The 22,553-nt window shown below is 46.3% G+C and overlaps 1 protein-coding gene across 1 annotated transcript in view; it reads right to left on the bottom strand.

Moving 5' to 3' along the window:
• Positions 1–3,881: 3,881 nt before the first annotated feature.
• LOC137353533 (extracellular serine/threonine protein kinase FAM20C-like) overlaps positions 3,882–22,553 on the bottom strand; it is a 184,287-nt gene continuing 165,615 nt past the window's right edge. Inside the window, exon 4 of the mRNA XM_068019902.1 lies at positions 3,882–4,062. Coding sequence (XP_067876003.1) covers positions 3,882–4,062 — 181 coding nt within the window. The remainder of the gene's footprint in view (positions 4,063–22,553) is intronic.

Raw genomic sequence — 22,553 nt, 5'->3', positions numbered from 1 at the left:
TCCTCAAAAACTTCAGTCAAGACAGTGAACTTCCCTTAACAAATCCATGCTGACTGTCCTTGATTAATCTGCACCTCTCTAAATGATGATTAATACTGTCTCTTAGCACTTTCTGGACAATGGTTCAGTGCTCGCAGACCTCCAGTACCATGCCTATAATCAGAGAGAATTGGAAAATGATGGCCAGAATCTTCGCTGTTTCCTCCCTTGCTTCTTTTAACAGTCTGGAGTACTTTTCTTCTGGGCCTGGCAACTTATGTACTTTCAAAGATGCTAAATCTCTTAATATTTCCTCTCTCACTATGTTTATCCCATCCAATTGCTGTCATCCTTCCATCTACAAAAATGCTGGACATGCAGCAAACAATCCATTTCAGTGAGGTGTCTTCTCTTGATGCACCTTTGCTGATTACTGTGAAGACCAATCCTTGAGAGGCAGATTCTGCCACAAGTGCTGCAAGTGAAGCAGCCAAGTGACATTGTGAGTTGTTGTTTTTGACATTGTTGCCTGTTACCAAGCTGCTGTAGCAACTGGTCATGGTAGTGCACACCAGTCCACAGGATGTGTCGCCATTTTCCTCTTTCGTCAGCTAGTGACTCCCAGGTGTGATAGTCGATGTTTAGGGCCTTCATGCCACACGTGCAAGCATCCTTGATGCTGAGCTTTGGGTGCACCACTGGTCATTTGGCCCCAGATACCTCACCGTACAGAAGGTCCTTGGGTATGTGGCCGTCTTCTATCCTGCAGACATGTCCAACCCACCGAAGCCAACTCTGTTTGATTAGTGCCAACACACTTGGGAGCTCTGCCTTTGAGGACTGCCACATTTGTGATTTTGTCCTGCCAGGATATACCCATAATGCACTGCAGACAGCGAAGATGGAAATTATTGAGCTTCTTTTCCTAGTAGCTGTAAGTCACCCATGTTTCACAGCCATACAGCAAGGTGCTGAAAACACAGGCCTTATAAACCATCCGCTTGATCCTAAGGGTCAGCTTGGTGTTATCCCATGCGTATTTCACGTCAGCTAAAGGTGGTAGCTGCTTTTCCTATACGTGTATCGAGCTCTGCAGCAAGCGACAGATTGTCTGTCACCGTGGACCCAAGGTAGCAGAATTTGCTAAACACTTCTAGAGGGTGTTATTTAGTGTGATCAGTGGTGGAGATGCAACACCTCGTCCCATGACCACGCTTTTCTTGACGCTTGTAGTCAAGGAGAACAAGATACAGGCATGGGAGAGACAGTCCATGAGTCTTTCTAGCTGAGTTTCCGTGTGAGCAACTAGCGCATCATCATCAGTGAAGCGGAGTTCACTGATCAGGACATGATATGTTTATGTCTTCGCTTTCAGCCTTGATAGATTGTAGAGCTTGCTATCTGACCTAGTGTGCAAGTAGACACCTTTCATAACTGCAGCAAAGGCAAAGGTCAGGAGCACAGAGAAGAAGATGCCGAACAGAGTGGGGACCAGGACACAACACTGTTTCACTCTGAAACTGTCAAAGTAGAGCATCAAACTGTACAGTGCATGTTGTCATGGAAGGAATGGATGAGGCTGAGGAGTTTTGGTGGAGTCAATTTTCCCCAAAATCTAGTAGAGCCCTGCTCTGCTGACAGTGTCAAATGAGATCTATGAAAGTCAGGTAAAGGATTATACTCTGTTCCCTACACTTCTCTTGTAGCTGCTGTATGGGGAAGATCAGATCCACGGTCAGTCTGTTGGCATGGAAACCATACCGTGCTTCACGGAACACTCAGTCTGTAAGTACATGGAGTCTTTTCGGTATGACCCTAGCAAAGGCCTTCCCCGTGACACTAAGCAGTTTTTTGCAGTCTCCTCTGTCACTTTTGTTTTTGTTTAGTGTGATGATTTTGGCGTCATGCACCTCCTGTGGAACAGAGTCTACTTTCCAGCAGAGAAGGAGAAGGTCATAACGATGTGGCAATAGATGGGACTTTCCATGTTTGAGCAGTTTGGCTGGGATTCCGTCCTTGTTGAGCGCCCTTCTGTTCTCTAGGCAGTCTATGGCCTTCTTGAGCTCCAGTGAGGAGTGTTCTTCATCTAACTCATCCATGACTGGAAGTTGCGGGAGAGCGTTGAGCGCAGACTGGGGGATGTCCGACTCACAGGAGTACAGCTCACAGTAATGTTCAGCCCAGCGGGACAGCTGTTTACTTCTGTCAGTGAGTACATCACCATCTGCCGACTTCAGGGGAGCAACTTTGGTGATGGCAGGGCCAAACGCCCTCTTGATCCCTTCGTACATAGATCGTAGATTTCCTTTGTTACAGGCAGTTTAGATTTCTTTACATAAGTTGATCCAGTGTTTGCACAGTTTCTCCCTCTCCTTTGCATGACTGTCTTGTCTACTTTCAGCTCGTGCAGTGTTTTATCTGTTGGGCTTATTGTTGTACATCATGTAGGCTCTCTTTTTAGCATCAATGACTGATATGATCTCAGCTGAGTAGGTCTCAAACCAGCCCTTCTTGTGGATTCCGTCTTTACTAAATGATGCTTCTGCTGCTTCATAGATGATTGAGCTCCGTGATTTCCAAGCTTCATCAATACCCGTATCAGTGCTTCCCATTAAAGCTTTGGTGGGTAGCAAGCGTTCCAGCGACAGTGCAAAGTGCTGGTATTTGGCATCATTACTTATGCAGGGATGTTGATGTGTGGTGGGCCGTTGTGTTTGGAGCTGTAGAACGTTCGGGGATGCACCTTCACTCTGCTGCTAAGAGAGTGGTCAGTGTCACAATCTGCGCTGTGGTAGGTGTGGGTGTGAAGAACACTGGGGCAGCACAGTGGTGCAGCGGTTAGCACCGCAGCCTCACAGCTCCAGCGACCCGGGTTCAGTTCTGGGTACTGCCTGCGTGGAGTTTGCACGTTCTCCCTGTGTCTGCGTGGGGTTTCCGTCAGGTGCTCCGGTTTCCTCCCACAGCCAAAGACTTGCAGTTTGATATGTAAATTGGCCATTGTAAATTGCCCCTAGTGTAGGTAGGTGGTAGAGAATATGGGGTTAATGTAGGATTAGTATAAATGGGTGGTTGTTGGTCGGCACAGACCTGGTGGGCCGAAGGGCCTGTTTCAGTGCTGTATCTCGAAATAAATAAATAAAATAAATAAAGATCGCGCCTCCTCGTGATGACTAGGTCTCGTTGGTGCCAATGTCCATATCTTGGGAGATGCCATGGTACCTTGTGGCAATGTCTGCCCTGGAAGAAGGTGTTGGTGATGCAGAATTCATTCAGGGCACAAAGCTCAAGAAGACATCTTCTGTTGCTTGATCTTGCCCACCCCATGACGCCCGAGGCACGTTGGCCATGAAGCACTGTCTGTCCCAACATGTCAGCTGAACTCACCTAGGATGAATAGCCTCTCGCCATTTGGAGCGTTCCTCAGAATGTCACCCAGTCTCTGTATCTGAGTTGCTGGTGTTCAGAGTTGGTGCGTAGATGCTTATGATGTTGACTGTGCCTCCATCAGATGATAACCGCAGGGAGATGAGGTGCTCGAGGTTGCTATTGGTGGCTCAATTGACTGTGTCAGCCAATTACTCACTGCGAAGCCTACACCATTCTCATGGTGATCAGCACTCTTTCCATGCCAGTAGATGGTGTAATTAGCCTCTTGAATAGAGCCTGTGTCGGCTAATCTGGTTTCTTGTAGAGCAGCAATATTGAAACCAAGCTTGTGTAGCTCACGGTCAATCAGGGCTGTCTTGCCTACACTAGCTGCAGAGTATGGGTTGCTATTCATTCCAGGACACATAGTCCTCACATTCCAGTTTCCAAGCCGAAAGGTTACCTTTCTTTGTTTGCTGCATAGCCTAGGCATGGTATTAGGAGGTAAAGACTTGCCTAACATCTACACTCCCCTCTCAACCTCGTAGGCTGGTGTCCAGAGGAGGGACAAAAGCCGAGACATCTGGGGCCAGTCGGTTGCAGGAGTTGCCAGAAGGTGCTAACTTGAGGGAACACCAACCAATCCCATCCAATAGCTGCTGAAAAATAGATACCTGGAAATAAAGACTGGAAAATAGATACTTGAGAAATAAATACCTGGAGAAAGATAGTGGGCAATAGATAGTGGGCAATAGAGACCGAGAAATAGACATTGGTGTATATTCTTACACTGGTACTGGTGTATAAATAGTTGTTTGGGAGTACAGAACTTGAGTATTGCTGAAAATAGAGACATTGTCGAGGCTTTTCATCTTGCACATATCAGGACAACCACAAGAATACCAGTGTAAGGGAAAACGATGACTTTATAGTGTATGACAAGAGAGTGCTGATTGGTTGGCATGTGAACTCTGATTGGTAGAGGCGTTGCCATGGAGAATGCACCAATTTATGGTGACTCATAGCTAACTGCCAAGCTTTCTTTGAAATTTAAACCAGGCAGCTTGACTCTGATCAAGGCATTGTCCTGAGGAATGAACCAGCGAATGACTGTCACTTATTTTGTTTAGCTGAAACAGGCACGATGTTTGTACGTGTTCTTTCTGTCTGCAAAGAACAGGGCCTTGTGTATTAATATATATAGCTTCCAGTACACGCAAATGCGCCACACTGCAAGCCCTACTGACAATCTTAAATTGGTTGTCAGCGTAATTCTTAGCACACTGAGGATTATTTAGCAAATGTTGTTCAATTGCGGAATCACATCTAATGTTGGACACTGTGTTTTGAGTTTTGCAATTTAAAAAATTTTTAAAATATATTTTTTGTTTATTTTATTTTATTTCATCTTAGTTTGTTCAGTTTGCTTACCCACTGTTTTTTTTTTCATGTTTGTACTTGCTTTGTACTTATCTGTACTAATGCTTTGTCTTGCAACACACCATTAACATATTGTTTGCCTTTGGTCCATGACCTTCTGGTCGGTTATTCTCTGTGACCTTGTCCTATCTACACCTTCTCCTTTGTTATCTCTTGCCCCACCCCTGCTGTACTGGCTTAAAACCTTTCACATTTCTAATATTAGCCAGTTCTGAAGAAGGGTCACTGACCTGAAACGTTAACTCTGCTTCTCTCTCCACAGATGCTGCCAGACCTGCTGAGTATTTCCAGCATTTCTTGTTTTTATTTCAGATTTCCAGTATCCGCAGTATTTTGCTTTTATTTGCAAGCATAGGCTTGCCTTGCCCATGGCGAACAGCTGAATAATCCTGCAGAGTTTAGGTCTGATCTGTTGAGTACTGATGTGTATTCACACTTTGACCCAGTACAAACGTGTATTCTCACACTGCTGTCGTACTGATGTGTATTCTCTGATACAGAACTGATGTGTATTCTCACACTGACACAGTACTAGTGTGTGTTCTCACTCTGATACAGTATTGGTGTGTATTCTAACTCTGATGCAGTTTTGGTGTGTATTCTCACACTAATATAGTACTGGTGTGTATTCTCACTGACAGTACTAGTGTGGAATCTCTGATATTGATTTGTATTCAGACTCTGATACAGGACTGATATGTATTCTTACACTGACACAGTACCTGTATGTATTCTAACTCTGATACCATATTAGTATGTATTCTTACACTGCTGTGGTGTGTATTCTTACTCTGGTACAGTACTTGTATGTGTTCTCTGACAGAGATACAGTATTGGTATGCATTCTCTCGCTGATACAGTACTGATGTTTATTCTCACACTGCTTTAGTTCGGATGTGTATTCTCTCTCTCAGACAGTACTGGTGTGTATTCTCACACTGACACAGTAGTAGTGTGTTTTCTCACTCTGATACAGTTCTGCCGTGCATTCTCACGCTGCGGAAGTACTGGAGTGTCCTCACATCCTCTGGCTGCAGTTTGTGAACTGGTGGAAAATGGGTTTGATTTTACACAGCCACTGGAAATATCCTCAGGGATTCTCTGGATCTTCCACTGAAGTTATAGCGTCCCATTAGGAAATTTCCGCAATCATCTTAAGGGAGCTGGGGTGAGGGAAGGTGGAGACGATATTATATAGGTGAAAATCAGTGCTCTTGGCAATGGAGGGATATGGGCTCGGAGACTCAGCCCAGGGTCAGATAAGAAGCTGAGGTTGCAAATGGGGTGGTGGGAATAGAGTTTGTGATGAGGGCTGAACAAGGGCCACTGAGCTGGACAGAGGAGGAGAGGCTTTGAAGGAGGATGGCGTGGTCAACCATGTAAAAGGTGGAGGATGATGGGGAAAGATGATACATCACTGTCACGGTCACAGTCACAAAGGATGCTAGGGGATGATGGCGTAGTGGTAATGTTACTGGACTAGTAATCCAGAGGTCCTGAGTAATGCTTTGAGGACACGAGTTCAATCCCACCACAGTAGCTGGTGGAATTTAAATTCAATTGATTAATAAATCTGTCATATTAATAGTTTATAATTGATTAATAAATCTGTCATATTAATAGTTTATAATTGATTAATAAATCTGTCATATTAATGGTGACCATGAAACTACTGGATTGTTGTAAAAACCTAGAAAAGGAAATCTGCTGTCCTAACCTGGTCTGGCCTACATATGACTCCAGACCCACAGCAATGTGCCTTTTTATTCTTTCATGGGATGTGGATGTCGTTGGCTTAGCCAGCATTTATTGCCCATCCCATATTGCCCTTGAGAAGGTAGCAGTGAGCTGCCTTCTTGAATCGCTGCAGTCCATCTGGTGTAGGTACTTGTGCTGCAGAACTAGCTGTGCCCCTAGCCAAGCTGTTCCAGTCACCTACAACACAGGCATCTACTCAACAATGTGGAAAATTGCCCAGGTATGTCCTGTGCACAAATCCAACCTGGCTGATTATCGGTCTACTCTTGATGATCAGTAAAATGATGGAAGGCATCATTGACAGTGCTATCAAGCAGCACTTGCTGAGCAATAACCTGCTCAGTGACGCTCAATTTGGGTTCTGCCAGGGCAACTTGGCTCCAAACCTCATTACAGCCCTGGTTCAAACATGGACAAAAGAGCTGAATTCACGAGGTGAGGTGAAAGTGACTGCCCTTGACAGCAAGGCAGCATTGACCAAGTGTGGAATCAAGGAGCCCCAGCAAAATTGAAGTCAATGGGAATCAGGGAGAAAACTCTCCACTGGTTGGAGTCCTATGTAGTACAAAGGAAGATGGTTGTGGTTGTTGGAAGCCAAACATCTAAGCCACAGGACATCACTGCAGGAGTTCCTCAGGGTAGTGTCCTAGGGCCAACCATCTTCAGCTGCTTCATCATGACCTTCCCTCCATCATAAGGTCAGAAATGGGGATGTTCGCTTATGATTGCACAGTGTTTAGTACTATTCACGACGTCTCAGCTGCTGAAACAGTCCGTGCCCACATGCAGCAAGACCTGGACAACATTCAGGCTTGGGCTGAGAGGTGGCAAGTTACATTCATGCCACACAAGTGCCAGGCTATGACCATCTCCAACAAAAGAGAATCTAACCATCTCTTCATGACATTCAACGGCATCACCCACTGAATCCCCCACCATCAACATCCTGGGGGTTATCATTGACCAGAAACTGAACTGGACCAGCCATATAAAAAAGGGCAGAGGCTGGGAATTCTGCAGCAAGTAACTCACCTCCTGACTCCTCAAAGCCTGTTCACCATCTACAAGACACATATCAGGACTGTGATGGAATACTCTCCATTTGCCTGTATGAATGCAGTTCCGACACTCAAGAAGCTTGACACCATCCAGGACAAAGCAGCCTGCTTAATTGGCACCCCATCCACAACATTAAACATTAATTTCCTCTACCACTGGCACACAGGGACAGCAGTGTGTACCATCTACAAGAAGCACAGCAGCAACTTGTTATCACTCTTCTGACAGCATCTTCCAAACCTGCAACCTAGTAGGTCAAGGGCAGCAGATGCATGGGAACAAAACCACTTGCACATTATCTTGACTTGGATCTGTATCGCCGTTCCTTCACTGTCACTGGGTCAAAAACCTGGAACTCCCTTCCCTAACAGCACTGTGGGTACACCAGAGGGACTGCAGTGGTTCAGTAAAGAGACTCACCACCACCTCCTCAATGGAAATTAGGGATGGGCAGCAAATGCTGGCCTTGCCAGCAATGCCCACATCCCATGAAATAATAAAGGAAAATGCCTGCACCAGGTGCAGAGGGCGGAATCTCTCTGCTGGAATATCAATGAACCCTTGGACTAACCCGCCATACTCTGCTGTGGTGCAGTGAGTAGCACCCTTGTCCCTAAGTCACAAGGATCTGGGTCAAGTCCAACTCTAGGACCTGAGCACAAAAATCAAGGCTGATACTCCAGTGCAGTACCGAGGGAGTGCTGTGCTGTTGGAGGTGCCATCTTTCAGATGAGATGATATAATGAGGTCCTGTTTGCCCTCTCAGGTGGATGTGAAAAATCCCACAGCACTATTTCAAGAAGAGCAGGGAAGTTATCCCTGGTGTGCTGGCCAATATTCAATTGATTATCTGTGTGCAAATTAGCTGCTACATTTCTGACACTACAATGTCAAAATTGCTTAGAGACATCCAGTGGTTGTGAAAAGTGCTAGAACAATTCAAGTCTTTTCTTTCACACTGGCAGGATGGCGAGTTTCTGGACCAAATGTATCAGTGGGTGCTTTGGGATGGAATGTGAGTCTACGGAAAGGGACCATGGCTCTGCTTGGAAGCAGTATGTGGATGGAGATGGACCGTGGCTGTGCTGGGACGAGGTGCAGCCGATGTTCTGGGCTTTGAAATCACTTCCCAACCTTCAATGGGAGAACCGAGGTTGGAAACATTGGGCCTTCACTGCATTGTCAACATATCATTTATTATGAATCAGCCATGGTGCAGTGTAGGAGACACCAGGCTGCAGGGAGCGAACTCCAAACTTCTTCATTTTCATCTTCAGTACTTCATGGCAGCTGCCAGAACATCTACTTTTCCTGGTGTCAGAAAGGCCATACTGAGCACCATGTGGAACCGACAGTTTCCATCACAAATCCTGGAGGATTCTGGAAAACAAGTAAACACTCTTGAGTCCATGTTTTCCTCCCCTATTCCTTGAGCAGAATCCCCACAGGGCCAAAAGCTGCCTGAACAATCAAACCATCTACCCACAGGTCATTCTCTCTCACTCTGATCAGGGAACTCATCCCACTGGAAGCACGCACTATCACTGTAACACACTGATGTCCCCCATACCTGTCAGTGTAACACACTGATTTACTCCATACCTGTCACTGTAACACACTGATGTACACCACGCCTGTCACTGTAACACACTGATGTCCCCCATACCTGTCAGTGTAACACACTGATTTACTCCATACCTGTCACTGTAACACACTGATGTACTCCACACCTGTCACTGTAACACACTGATTTATTCCATACCTGTCACTGTAACACACTGATGTCCCCCATACCTGTCACTGTAACACACTGATGTACTCCACACCTGTCACTGTAACACACTAATGTATTCCATACCTGTCACTGTAACACACTGATGTATTCCATACCTGTCACTGTAACACACTGATGTCCCCCATACCTGTCACTGTAACACACTAATGTATTCCATACCTGTCACTGTAACACACTGATGTCCCCCATACCTGTCACTGTAACACACTGATGTACTCCACACCTGTCACTGTAACACACTAATGTATTCCATACCTGTCACTGTAACACACTGATGTACTCCATACCTGTCACTGTAACACACTGATGTACTCCACACCTGTCACTGTAACACACTAATGTATTCCATACCTGTCACTGTAACACACTGATGTCCCCCATACCTGTCACTGTAACACACTGATGTACTCCACACCTGTCACTGTAACACACTAATGTATTCCATACCTGTCACTGTAACACACTGATGTACTCCATACCTGTCACTGTAACACACTGATGTACTCCACACCTGTCACTGTAACACACTAATGTATTCCATACCTGTCACTGTAACACACTGATGTCCCCCATACCTGTCACTGTAACACACTGATGTACTCCACACCTGTCACTGTAACACACTAATGTATTCCATACCTGTCACTGTAACACACTGATGTACACCACACCTGTCACTGTAACACACCAATGTACTCCACATCTGTCACTGTAACACACTAATGTACTCCACACCTGTCACTGTAACACACTGATGTCCCCCATACCTGTCACTGTAACACACTGATGTACACCACGCCTGTCACTGTAACACGCTAATGTACTCCACACCTGTCACTGTAACACACTAATGTACTCCACACCTGTCACTGTAACACACTGATGTACTCCACACCTGTCACTGTAACACACTGATGTACACCACGCCTGTCACTGTAACACACTAATGTACTCCACACCTGTCACTGTAACACACTTATGGACTCCACACCTGTCACTGTAACACACTGATGTACACCACGCCTGTCACTGTAACACACTGATGTACACCACGCCTGTCACTGTAACACACTAATGTACTCCACACCTGTCACTGTAACACACTGATGTACTCCACACCTGTCACTGTAACACACTAATGCACTCCACACCTGTCACTGTAACACACTGATGTACTCCACACCTGTCACTGTAACACACTGATGTACACCACGCCTGTCACTGTAACACACTGATGTGCCCCACACCTGTCACTGTAACACACTGATGTCCCCCATACCTGTCACTGTAACACACTAATGTACTCCACACCTGTCACTGTAACACGCTAATGTACTCCACACCTGTCACTGTAACACACTGATGTACTCCACGCCTGTCACTGTAACACGCTAATGTACGCCACACCTGTCACTGTAACACACTAATGAACTCCACACCTGTCACTGCAACACACTGATGTACACCACGCCTGTCACTGTAACACACTAATGTACTCCACGCCTGTCACTGTAACACACTAATGTACTCCACGCCTGTCACTGTAACACACTGATGTACTCCACACCTGTCACTGTAACACACTGATGTACACCACACCTGTCACTGTAACACACTGATGTACACCACGCCTGTCACTGTAACACACTAATGTACTCCACACCTGTCACTGTAACACACTGATGTCTCCCATACCTGTCACTGTAACACACTGATGTACTCCACACCTGTCACTGTAACACACTAATGTACTCCACACCTGTCACTGTAACACACTGATGTCCCCCATACCTGTCACTGTAACACACTGATGTACTCCACACCTGTCACTGTAACACACTGATGTCCCCCATACCTGTCACTGTAACACACTGATGTCTCCCATACCTGTCAATGTAACACACTGATTTACTCCATACCTGTAACTGTAACACACTGATGTCCCCCATACCTGTCAATGTAACACACTGATTTACTCCATACCTGTAACAGTAACACACTGATGGTCTCCACACCTGTCACTGTAACACACTGATGTACTCCACACCTGTCACTGTAACACACTGATGTCCCCCATACCTGTCACTGTAACACACTGATGTCCCCCATACCTGTCAATGTAACACACTGATTTACTCCGTACCTGTCACTGTAACACACTGATGTCCCCCATGCCTGTCAATGTAACACACTGATGTCCCCCATACCTGTCAAAGTAACACACTGATTTACTCCATACCTGTAACTGTAACACACTGATATCCCCCATACCTGTCAATGTAACACACTGATTTACTCCATACCTGTCACTGTAACACACTGATGTCCCCCACACCTGTCACTGTAACACACTGATGTCACCCACACCTGTCACTGTAACACACTGATGTCCCCCATACCTGTCAATGTAACACACTGATTTACTCCATACCTGTCACTGTAACACACTGATGTCCCCCACACCTGTCACTGTAACACACTGATTTCCCCATACCTGTCAATGTAACACACTGATTTACTCCATACCTGTAACTGTAACACACTGATATCCCCCATACCTGTCACTGTAACACACTAATGTACTCCACACCTGTCACTGTAACACACTGATGTACTCCACACCTGTCACTGTAACACACTGATGTACACCACGCCTGTCACTGTAACACACTAATGTACTCCACACCTGTCACTGTAACACACTTATGGACTCCACACCTGTCACTGTAACACACTGATGTACACCACGCCTGTCACTGTAACACACTGATGTACACCACGCCTGTCACTGTAACACACTAATGTACTCCACACCTGTCACTGTAACACACTGATGTACTCCACACCTGTCACTGTAACACACTGATGTACACCACGCCTGTCACTGTAACACACTGATGTGCCCCACACCTGTCACTGTAACACACTAATGCACTCCACACCTGTCACTGTAACACACTGATGTACTCCACACCTGTCACTGTAACACACTGATGTACACCACGCCTGTCACTGTAACACACTGATGTGCCCCACACCTGTCACTGTAACACACTGATGTCCCCCATACCTGTCACTGTAACACACTAATGTACTCCACACCTGTCACTGTAACACGCTAATGTACTCCACACCTGTCACTGTAACACACTGATGTACTCCACGCCTGTCACTGTAACACGCTAATGTACGCCACACCTGTCACTGTAACACACTAATGAACTCCACACCTGTCACTGCAACACACTGATGTACACCACGCCTGTCACTGTAACACACTAATGTACTCCACGCCTGTCACTGTAACACACTAATGTACTCCACGCCTGTCACTGTAACACACTGATGTACTCCACACCTGTCACTGTAACACACTGATGTACACCACACCTGTCACTGTAACACACTGATGTACACCACGCCTGTCACTGTAACACACTAATGTACTCCACACCTGTCACTGTAACACACTGATGTCTCCCATACCTGTCACTGTAACACACTGATGTACTCCACACCTGTCACTGTAACACACTAATGTACTCCACACCTGTCACTGTAACACACTGATGTCCCCCATACCTGTCACTGTAACACACTGATGTACTCCACACCTGTCACTGTAACACACTGATGTCCCCCATACCTGTCACTGTAACACACTGATGTCTCCCATACCTGTCAATGTAACACACTGATTTACTCCATACCTGTAACTGTAACATACTGATGTCCCCCATACCTGTCAATGTAACACACTGATTTACTCCATACCTGTAACAGTAACACACTGATGGTCTCCACACCTGTCACTGTAACACACTGATGTACTCCACACCTGTCACTGTAACACACTGATGTCCCCCATACCTGTCACTGTAACACACTGATGTCCCCCATACCTGTCAATGTAACACACTGATTTACTCCGTACCTGTCACTGTAACACACTGATGTCCCCCATGCCTGTCAATGTAACACACTGATGTCCCCCATACCTGTCAAAGTAACACACTGATTTACTCCATACCTGTAACTGTAACACACTGATATCCCCCATACCTGTCAATGTAACACACTGATTTACTCCATACCTGTCACTGTAACACACTGATGTCCCCCACACCTGTCACTGTAACACACTGATGTCACCCACACCTGTCACTGTAACACACTGATGTCCCCCATACCTGTCAATGTAACACACTGATTTACTCCATACCTGTCACTGTAACACACTGATGTCCCCCACACCTGTCACTGTAACACACTGATGTCCCCCATACCTGTCAATGTAACACACTGATTTACTCCATACCTGTAACTGTAACACACTGATATCCCCCATACCTGTCACTGTAACACACTAATGTACTCCACACCTGTCACTGTAACACACTGATGTACTCCACACCTGTCACTGTAACACACTGATGTCCCCCATACCTGTCACTGTAACACACTGATGTACACCACGCCTGTCACTGTAACACGCTACTGTACTCCACACCTGTCACTGTAACACACTAATGTACTCCACACCTGTCACTGTAACACACTGATGTACTCTACACCTGTCACTGTAACACACTGATGTACACCACGCCTGTCACTGCAACACACTAATGTACTCCACGCCTGTCACTGTAACACACTGATGTACTCCACACCTGTCACTGTAACACACTGATGTACATCACGCCTGTCACTGTAACACACTAATGTACTCCACACCTGTCACTGTAACACACTAATGTACTCCACACCTGTCACTGTAACACACTGATGTACTCCACACCTGTCACTGTAACACACTGATGTACACCACGCCTGTCACTGTAACACACTGATGTACTCCACACCTGTCACTGTAACACACTGATGTACTCCACACCTGTCACTTTAACACACTAATGTACTCCACATCTGTCACTGTAACACACTGATGTACTCCACACCTGTCACTGTAACACACTGATGTACTCCACACCTGTCACTTTAACACACTAATGTACTCCACACCTGTCACTGTAACACACTGATGTCCCCCATACCTGTCAATGTAACACACTGATTTACTCCATACCTGTCACTGTAACACACTGATGTCCCCCACACCTGTCACTGTAACACACTGATGTCCCCCATACCTGTCAATGTAACACACTGATTTACTCCATACCTGTAACTGTAACACACTGATATCCCCCATACCTGTCACTGTAACACACTAATGTACTCCACACCTGTCACTGTAACACACTGATGTACTCCACACCTGTCACTGTAACACACTGATGTCCCCCATACCTGTCACTGTAACACACTGATGTACACCACGCCTGTCACTGTAACACGCTACTGTACTCCACACCTGTCACTGTAACACACTAATGTACTCCACACCTGTCACTGTAACACACTGATGTACTCTACACCTGTCACTGTAACACACTGATGTACACCACGCCTGTCACTGCAACACACTAATGTACTCCACGCCTGTCACTGTAACACACTGATGTACTCCACACCTGTCACTGTAACACACTGATGTACATCACGCCTGTCACTGTAACACACTAATGTACTCCACACCTGTCACTGTAACACACTAATGTACTCCACACCTGTCACTGTAACACACTGATGTACTCCACACCTGTCACTGTAACACACTGATGTACACCACGCATGTCACTGTAACACACTGATGTACTCCACACCTGTCACTGTAACACACTGATGTACTCCACACCTGTCACTTTAACACACTAATGTACTCCACATCTGTCACTGTAACACACTGATGTACTCCACACCTGTCACTGTAACACACTGATGTACTCCACACCTGTCACTGTAACACACTGATGTACTCCACACCTGTCACTGTAACACACTGATGTACTCCACACCTGTCACTGTAACACACTAATGTACTCCACACCTGTCACTGTAACACACTAATGTACTCCACACCTGTCACTGTAACACACTGATGCACTCCACACCTGTCACTGTAACACACTAATGTACTCCACACCTGTCACTGTAACACACTGATGTACTCCACACCTGTCACTGTAACACACTGATGTACTCCACACCTGTCACTGTAACACACTGATGTACTCCACACCTGTCACTGCAACACACTAATGTACTCCACACCTGTCACTGTAACACACTGATGTACTCCACACCTGTCACTGTAACACACTGATGTACTCCACACCTGTCACTGTAACACACTAATGTACTCCACACCTGTCACTGTAACACACTGATGTACTCCACACCAGTCACTGTAACACACTGATGTACTCCACACCTGTCACTGTAACACACTAATGTACTCCACACCTGTCACTGTAACACACTGATGTACTCCACACCTGTCACTGTAACACACTGATGTACTCCACACCTGTCACTGTAACACACTAATGTACTCCACACCTGTCACTGTAACACACTAATGTACTCCACACCTGTCACTGTAACACACTGATGTACTCCATACCTGTCACTGTAACACACTGATGTACTCCACACCTGTCACTGTAACACACTGATGTACTCCACACCTGTCACTGTAACACACTAATGTACTCCACACCTGTCACTGTAACACACTAATGTACTCCACACCTGTCACTGCAACACACTGATGTCTCCCATACCTGTCACTGTAACACACTGATGTACTCCACACCTGTCACTGTAACACACTAATGTACTCCACACCTGTCACTGTAACACACTGATGTCTCCCATACCTGTCACTGTAACACACTAATGTACTCCACACCTGTCACTGCAACACACTGATGTCTCCCATACCTGTCACTGTAACACACTGATGTACTCCACACCTGTCACTGTAACACACTAATGTACTCCACACCTGTCACTGTAACACACTAATGTACTCCACACCTGTCACTGCAACACACTGATGTCTCCCATACCTGTCACTGTAACACACTGATGTACTCCACACCTGTCACTGTAACACACTAAGGTACTCCACACCTGTCACTGTAACACACTGATGTACACCACGCCTGTCACTGTAACACACTAATGTACTCCACACCTGTCACTGTAACACACTAATGTACTCCACACCTGTCACTGTAACACACTGATGTCTCCCATACCTGTCAATGTAACACATTGATTTACTCCATACCTGTAACTGTAACACACTGATGTCCCCCATACCTGTCAATGTAACACACTGATTTACTCCATACCTGTAACAGTAACACACTGATGTTCTCCACACCTGTCACTGTAACACACTGATTTACTCCACACCTGTCACTGTAACACACTGATGTCCCCCATACCTGTCAATGTAACACACTGATTTACTCCATACCTGTCACTGTAACACACTGATGTCCCCCATGCCTGTCAATGTAACACACTGATGTCCCCCATACCTGTCAATGTAACACACTGATTTACTCCATACCTGTAACTGTAACACACTGATATCCCCCATACCTGTCAATGTAACACACTGATTTACTCCATTCCTGTCACTGTAACAAACTGATGTCCCCCACACCTGTCACTGTAACACACTGATGTCCCCCATACCTGTCAATGTAACACACTGATTTACTCCATACCTGTCAATGTAACACACTGATGTACCCCATGCCTGTCACTGTAACACACTGATGTACTCCACACCTGTCACTGTAACACACTGATGTACTCCACACCTGTCACTGTAACACACTAATGTACTCCACACCTGTCACTGTAACACACTAATGTACTCCACACCTGTCACTGTAACACACTGATGTACTCCATACCTGTCACTGTAACACACTGATGTACTCCACACCTGTCACTGTAACACACTAATGTACTCCACACCTGTCACTGTAACACACTAATGTACTCCACACCTGTCACTGTAACACACTAATGTACTCCACACCTGTCACTGCAACACACTGATGTCTCCCATACCTGTCACTGTAACACACTGATGTACTCCACACCTGTCACTGTAACACACTAATGTACTCCACACCTGTCACTGTAACACACTGATGTCTCCCATACCTGTCACTGTAACACACGAATGTACTCCACACCTGTCACTGTAACACACTGATGTACACCACGCCTGTCACTGTAACACACTAATGTACTCCACACCTGTCACTGTAACACACTAATGTACTCCACACCTGTCACTGTAACACACTGATGTCTCCCATACCTGTCACTGTAACACACTGATTTACTCCATACCTGTAACTGTAACACACTGATGTCCCCCATACCTGTCAATGTAACACACTGATTTACTCCATACCTGTAACAGTAACACACTGATGTTCTCCACACCTGTCACTGTAACACACTGATTTACTCCACACCTGTCACTGTAACACACTGATGTCCCCCATACCTGTCACTGTAACACACTGATGTACACCACGCCTGTCACTGTAACACGCTACTGTACTCCACACCTGTCACTGTAACACACTAATGTACTCCACACCTGTCACTGTAACACACTGATGTACTCTACACCTGTCACTGTAACACACTGATGTACACCACGCCTGTCACTGTAACACACTAATGTACTCCACACCTGTCACTGTAACACACTGATGTCCCCCATACCTGTCACTGTAACACACTGATTTACTCCATACCTGTAACTGTAACACACTGATATCCCCCATACCTGTCAATGTAACACACTGATTTACTCCATTCCTGTCACTGTAACACACTGATGTCCCCCACACCTGTCACTGTAACACACTGATGTCCCCCATACCTGTCAATGTAACACACTGATTTACTCCATACCTGTAACTGTAGCACACTGATGTCCCCCATACCTGTCACTGTAACACACTGATTTACTCCATACCTGTAACTGTAACACACTGATGTCCCCCATACCTGTCACTGTAACACACTGATTTACTCCATACCTGTCACTGTAACACACTGATTTACTCCATACCTGTAACTGTAGCACACTGATGTCCCCCATACCTGTCACTGTAACACACTGATTTACTCCATACCTGTAACTGGAACACACTGATGTCCCCCATACCTGTCAATGTAACACACTGATGTACCCCATATCTGTCACTGTACCACACTGATGTCCCCCATACCTGTCACTGTAACACACTGATTTACTCCATACCTGTAACTGTAACACACTGATGTACCCCATGCCTGTCACTGAAACACACTCATGTACTCCACACCCGTCACTGTAACACACTGATGTCCCCCATACCTGTCACTGTAACACACTGATTTACTCAATACCTGTCACTGTAACACACTGATGTACTCCATACCTGTCACTGTAACACACAGATGTGCCCCATACCTGTCACTGTAACACACTGATGTGCCCCATACCTGTCACTGTAACACACGGATGTACTCCACACCTGTCAATGTAACACACTAATGTGCCCCATACCTGTCACTGTAACACAGTAACAAACCCCATACCTGTCACTATAACACACTGATGTACTCGTTACCTGTCCCTGTAACACAATGATGTCCCCATACCTGTCATTGTAACACAATGATGTCCCCATACCTGTCATTGTAACACACTGATGTGCCCCACACCTGTCACTGTAACACAATGATGTCCCCATACCTGTCATTGTAACACACTGATGTGCCCCACACCTGTCACTGTAACACACTGATGTGCCCCACACCTGTCAATGTAACACACTGATGTGCCCCATACCTGTCAGTGTAACACACTGATGTCCCCCATACCTGTCACTGTAACACACTGATGTCCCCCATACCTGCCACTGTAACACACTGATGTGTCCCATACCTGTCACTGTAACACACTGATGTCCCCCATACCTGCCACTGTAACACACTGATGTGTCCCATACCTGTCACTGTAACACACTGATGTGTCCCATACCTGTCACTGTAACACACTGATGTGTCCCATACCTGTCACTGTAACACACTGATGTCCCCCATACCTGTCACTGTAACACACTGATGTGTCCCATACCTGTCACTGTAACACACTGATGTCCCCCATACCTGTCACTGTAACACACTGATGTGTCCCATACCTGTCACTGTAACACACTGATGTCCCCCATACCTGCCACTGTAACACACTGATGTCCCCCACACCTGTCACTGTAACACACTGATGTCCCCCATACCTGCCACTGTAACACACTGATGTCCCCCATACCTGTCACTGTAACACACTGATGTCCCCCATACCTGCCACTGTAACACACTGATGTGTCCCATACCTGTCACTGTAACACACTGATGTCCCCCACACCTGTCACTGTAACACAATGATGTCCCCATACCTGTCAGTGTAACACACTGATGTCCCCCATACCTGTCACTGTAACACACTGATGTGTCCCATACCTGCCACTGTAACACACTGATGTCCCCCATACCTGCCACTGTAACACACTGATGTCCCCCATACCTGTCACTGTAACACACTGATGTCCCCCATACCTGTCACTGTAACACACTGATGTGTCCCATACCTGTCACTGTAACACACTGATGTCCCCCATACCTGCCACTGTAACACACTGATGTCCCCCATACCTGCCACTGTAACACACTGATGTCCCCCATACCTGCCACTGTAACACACTGATGTCCCCCATACCTGTCACTGTAACACACTGATGTGTCCCATACCTGTCACTGTAACACACTGATGTCCCCCATACCTGCCACTGTAACACACTGATGTCCCCCATACCTGTCACTGTAACACACTGATGTGTCCCATACCTGCCACTGTAACACACTGATGTGCCCCATACCTGTCACTGTAACACACTGATGTACTCCACACCTGTCACTGTAACACACTGATGTGCCCCACACCTGTCACTGTAACAAACTGATGTGCCCCATACCTGTCACTGTAACACACTGATGTACTCCACACCTGTCACTGTAACACACTGATGTACTCCACACCTGTCACTGTAACACACTGATGTGCCCCACACGTGTCACTGTAACAAACTGATGTGCCCCACACCTGTCACTGTAACACACTGATGTGCCCCACACCTGTCACTGTAACAAACTGATGTCCCCATACCTGTCACTGTAACACACTGATGTGCCCCACACGTGTCACTGTAACAAACTGATGTGCCCCACACCTGTCACTGTAACACACTGATGTGCCCCACACCTGTCACTGTAACAAACTGATGTGCCCCATACCTGTCACTGAAACACACTGATGTCCCCCATACCTGTCACTGTAACACACTGATGTGCCCCACACCTGTCACTGTAACAAACTGATGTGCCCCATACCTGTCACTGTAACACACTGATGTGCCCCACACCTGTCACTGTAACAAACTGATGTGCCCCATACCTGTCACTGTAACACACTGATGTCCCCCATACCTGTCACTGTAACACACTGATGTCCCCATACCTGTCACTGTAACACACTGATGTGCCCCATACCTGTCACTGTAACACACTGATGTCCCCCATACCTGTCACTGTAACACACTGATGTCCCCCATACCTGTCACTGTAACACACTGATGTACTCCACACCTGTCACTGTAACACACTGATGTGCCCCACACCTGTCACTGTAACACACTGATGTCCCCCATACCTGTCACTGTAACACACTGATGTCCCCCATACCTGTCACTGTAACACACTGATGTACTCCATACCTGTCACTGTAACACACTGATGTCCCCCATACCTGTCACTGTAACACACTGATGTACTCCATACCTGTCACTGTAACACACTGATGTCCCCCATACCTGTCACTGTAACACACTGATGTACTCCATACCTGTCACTGTAACACACTGATGTCCCCCATACCTGTCACTGTAACACACTGATGTGCCCCACACCTGTCACTGTAACACACTGATGTCCCCCATACCTGTCACTGTAACACACTGATGTCCCCCATACCTGTCACTGTAACACACTGATGTACTCCATACCTGTCACTGTAACACACTGATGTCCCCCATACCTGTCACTGTAACACACTGATGTGCCCCACACCTGTCACTGTAACACACTGATGTACCCCACACCTGTCACTGTAACACACTGATGTGCCCCATACCTGTCACTGTAACACACTGATGTGCCCCACACCTGTCACTGTAACACACTGATGTGCCCCACACCTGTCACTGTAACACACTGATGTCCCCCATAACTGTCACTGTAACACACTGATGTACTCCACACCTGTCACTGTAACACACTGATGTGCCCCACACCTGTCACTGTAACACACTGATGTGCCCCACACCTGTCACTGTAACACACTGATGTCCCCCATACCTGTCACTGTAACACAATGATGTCCCCCATACCTGTCACTGTAACACACTGATGTACTCCATACCTGTCACTGTAACACACTGATGTACTCCATACCTGTCACTGTAACACACTGATGTCCCCCATACCTGTCACTGTAACACACTGATTTACTCCATACCTGTCACTGTAACACACTGATGTCCCCCATACCTGTCACTGTAACACACTGATGTACTCCATACCTGTCACTGTAACACACTGATGTACTCCATACCTGTCACTGTAACACACTGATGTCCCCCATAACTGTCACTGTAACACACTGATGTACTCCATACCTGTCACTGTAACACACTGATGTACTCCATACCTGTCACTGTAACACACTGATGTCCCCCATACCTGTCACTGTAACACACTGATGTACTCCATACCTGTCACTGTAACACACTGATGTCCCCCATACCTGTCACTGTAACACACTGATGTACTCCATACCTGTCACTGTAACACACTGATGTACTCCATACCTGTCACTGTAACACACTGATGTCCCCCATACCTGTCACTGTAACACACTGATGTACTCCATACCTGTCACTGTAACACACTGATGTACTCCATACCTGTCACTGTAACACACTGATGTCCCCCATACCTGTCACTGTAACACACTGATGTACTCCATACCTGTCACTGTAACACACTGATGTACTCCATACCTGTCACTGTAACACACTGATGTCCCCCATACCTGTCACTGTAA

The sequence above is a fragment of the Heterodontus francisci genome, chromosome 41, assembly GCF_036365525.1.
Source record: "Heterodontus francisci isolate sHetFra1 chromosome 41, sHetFra1.hap1, whole genome shotgun sequence".
Lineage (NCBI taxonomy): Eukaryota > Metazoa > Chordata > Chondrichthyes > Heterodontiformes > Heterodontidae > Heterodontus > Heterodontus francisci.
Note: the sequence above shows the minus strand (reverse complement) of the source record. Positions and strands in the feature narration are given on the sequence as shown.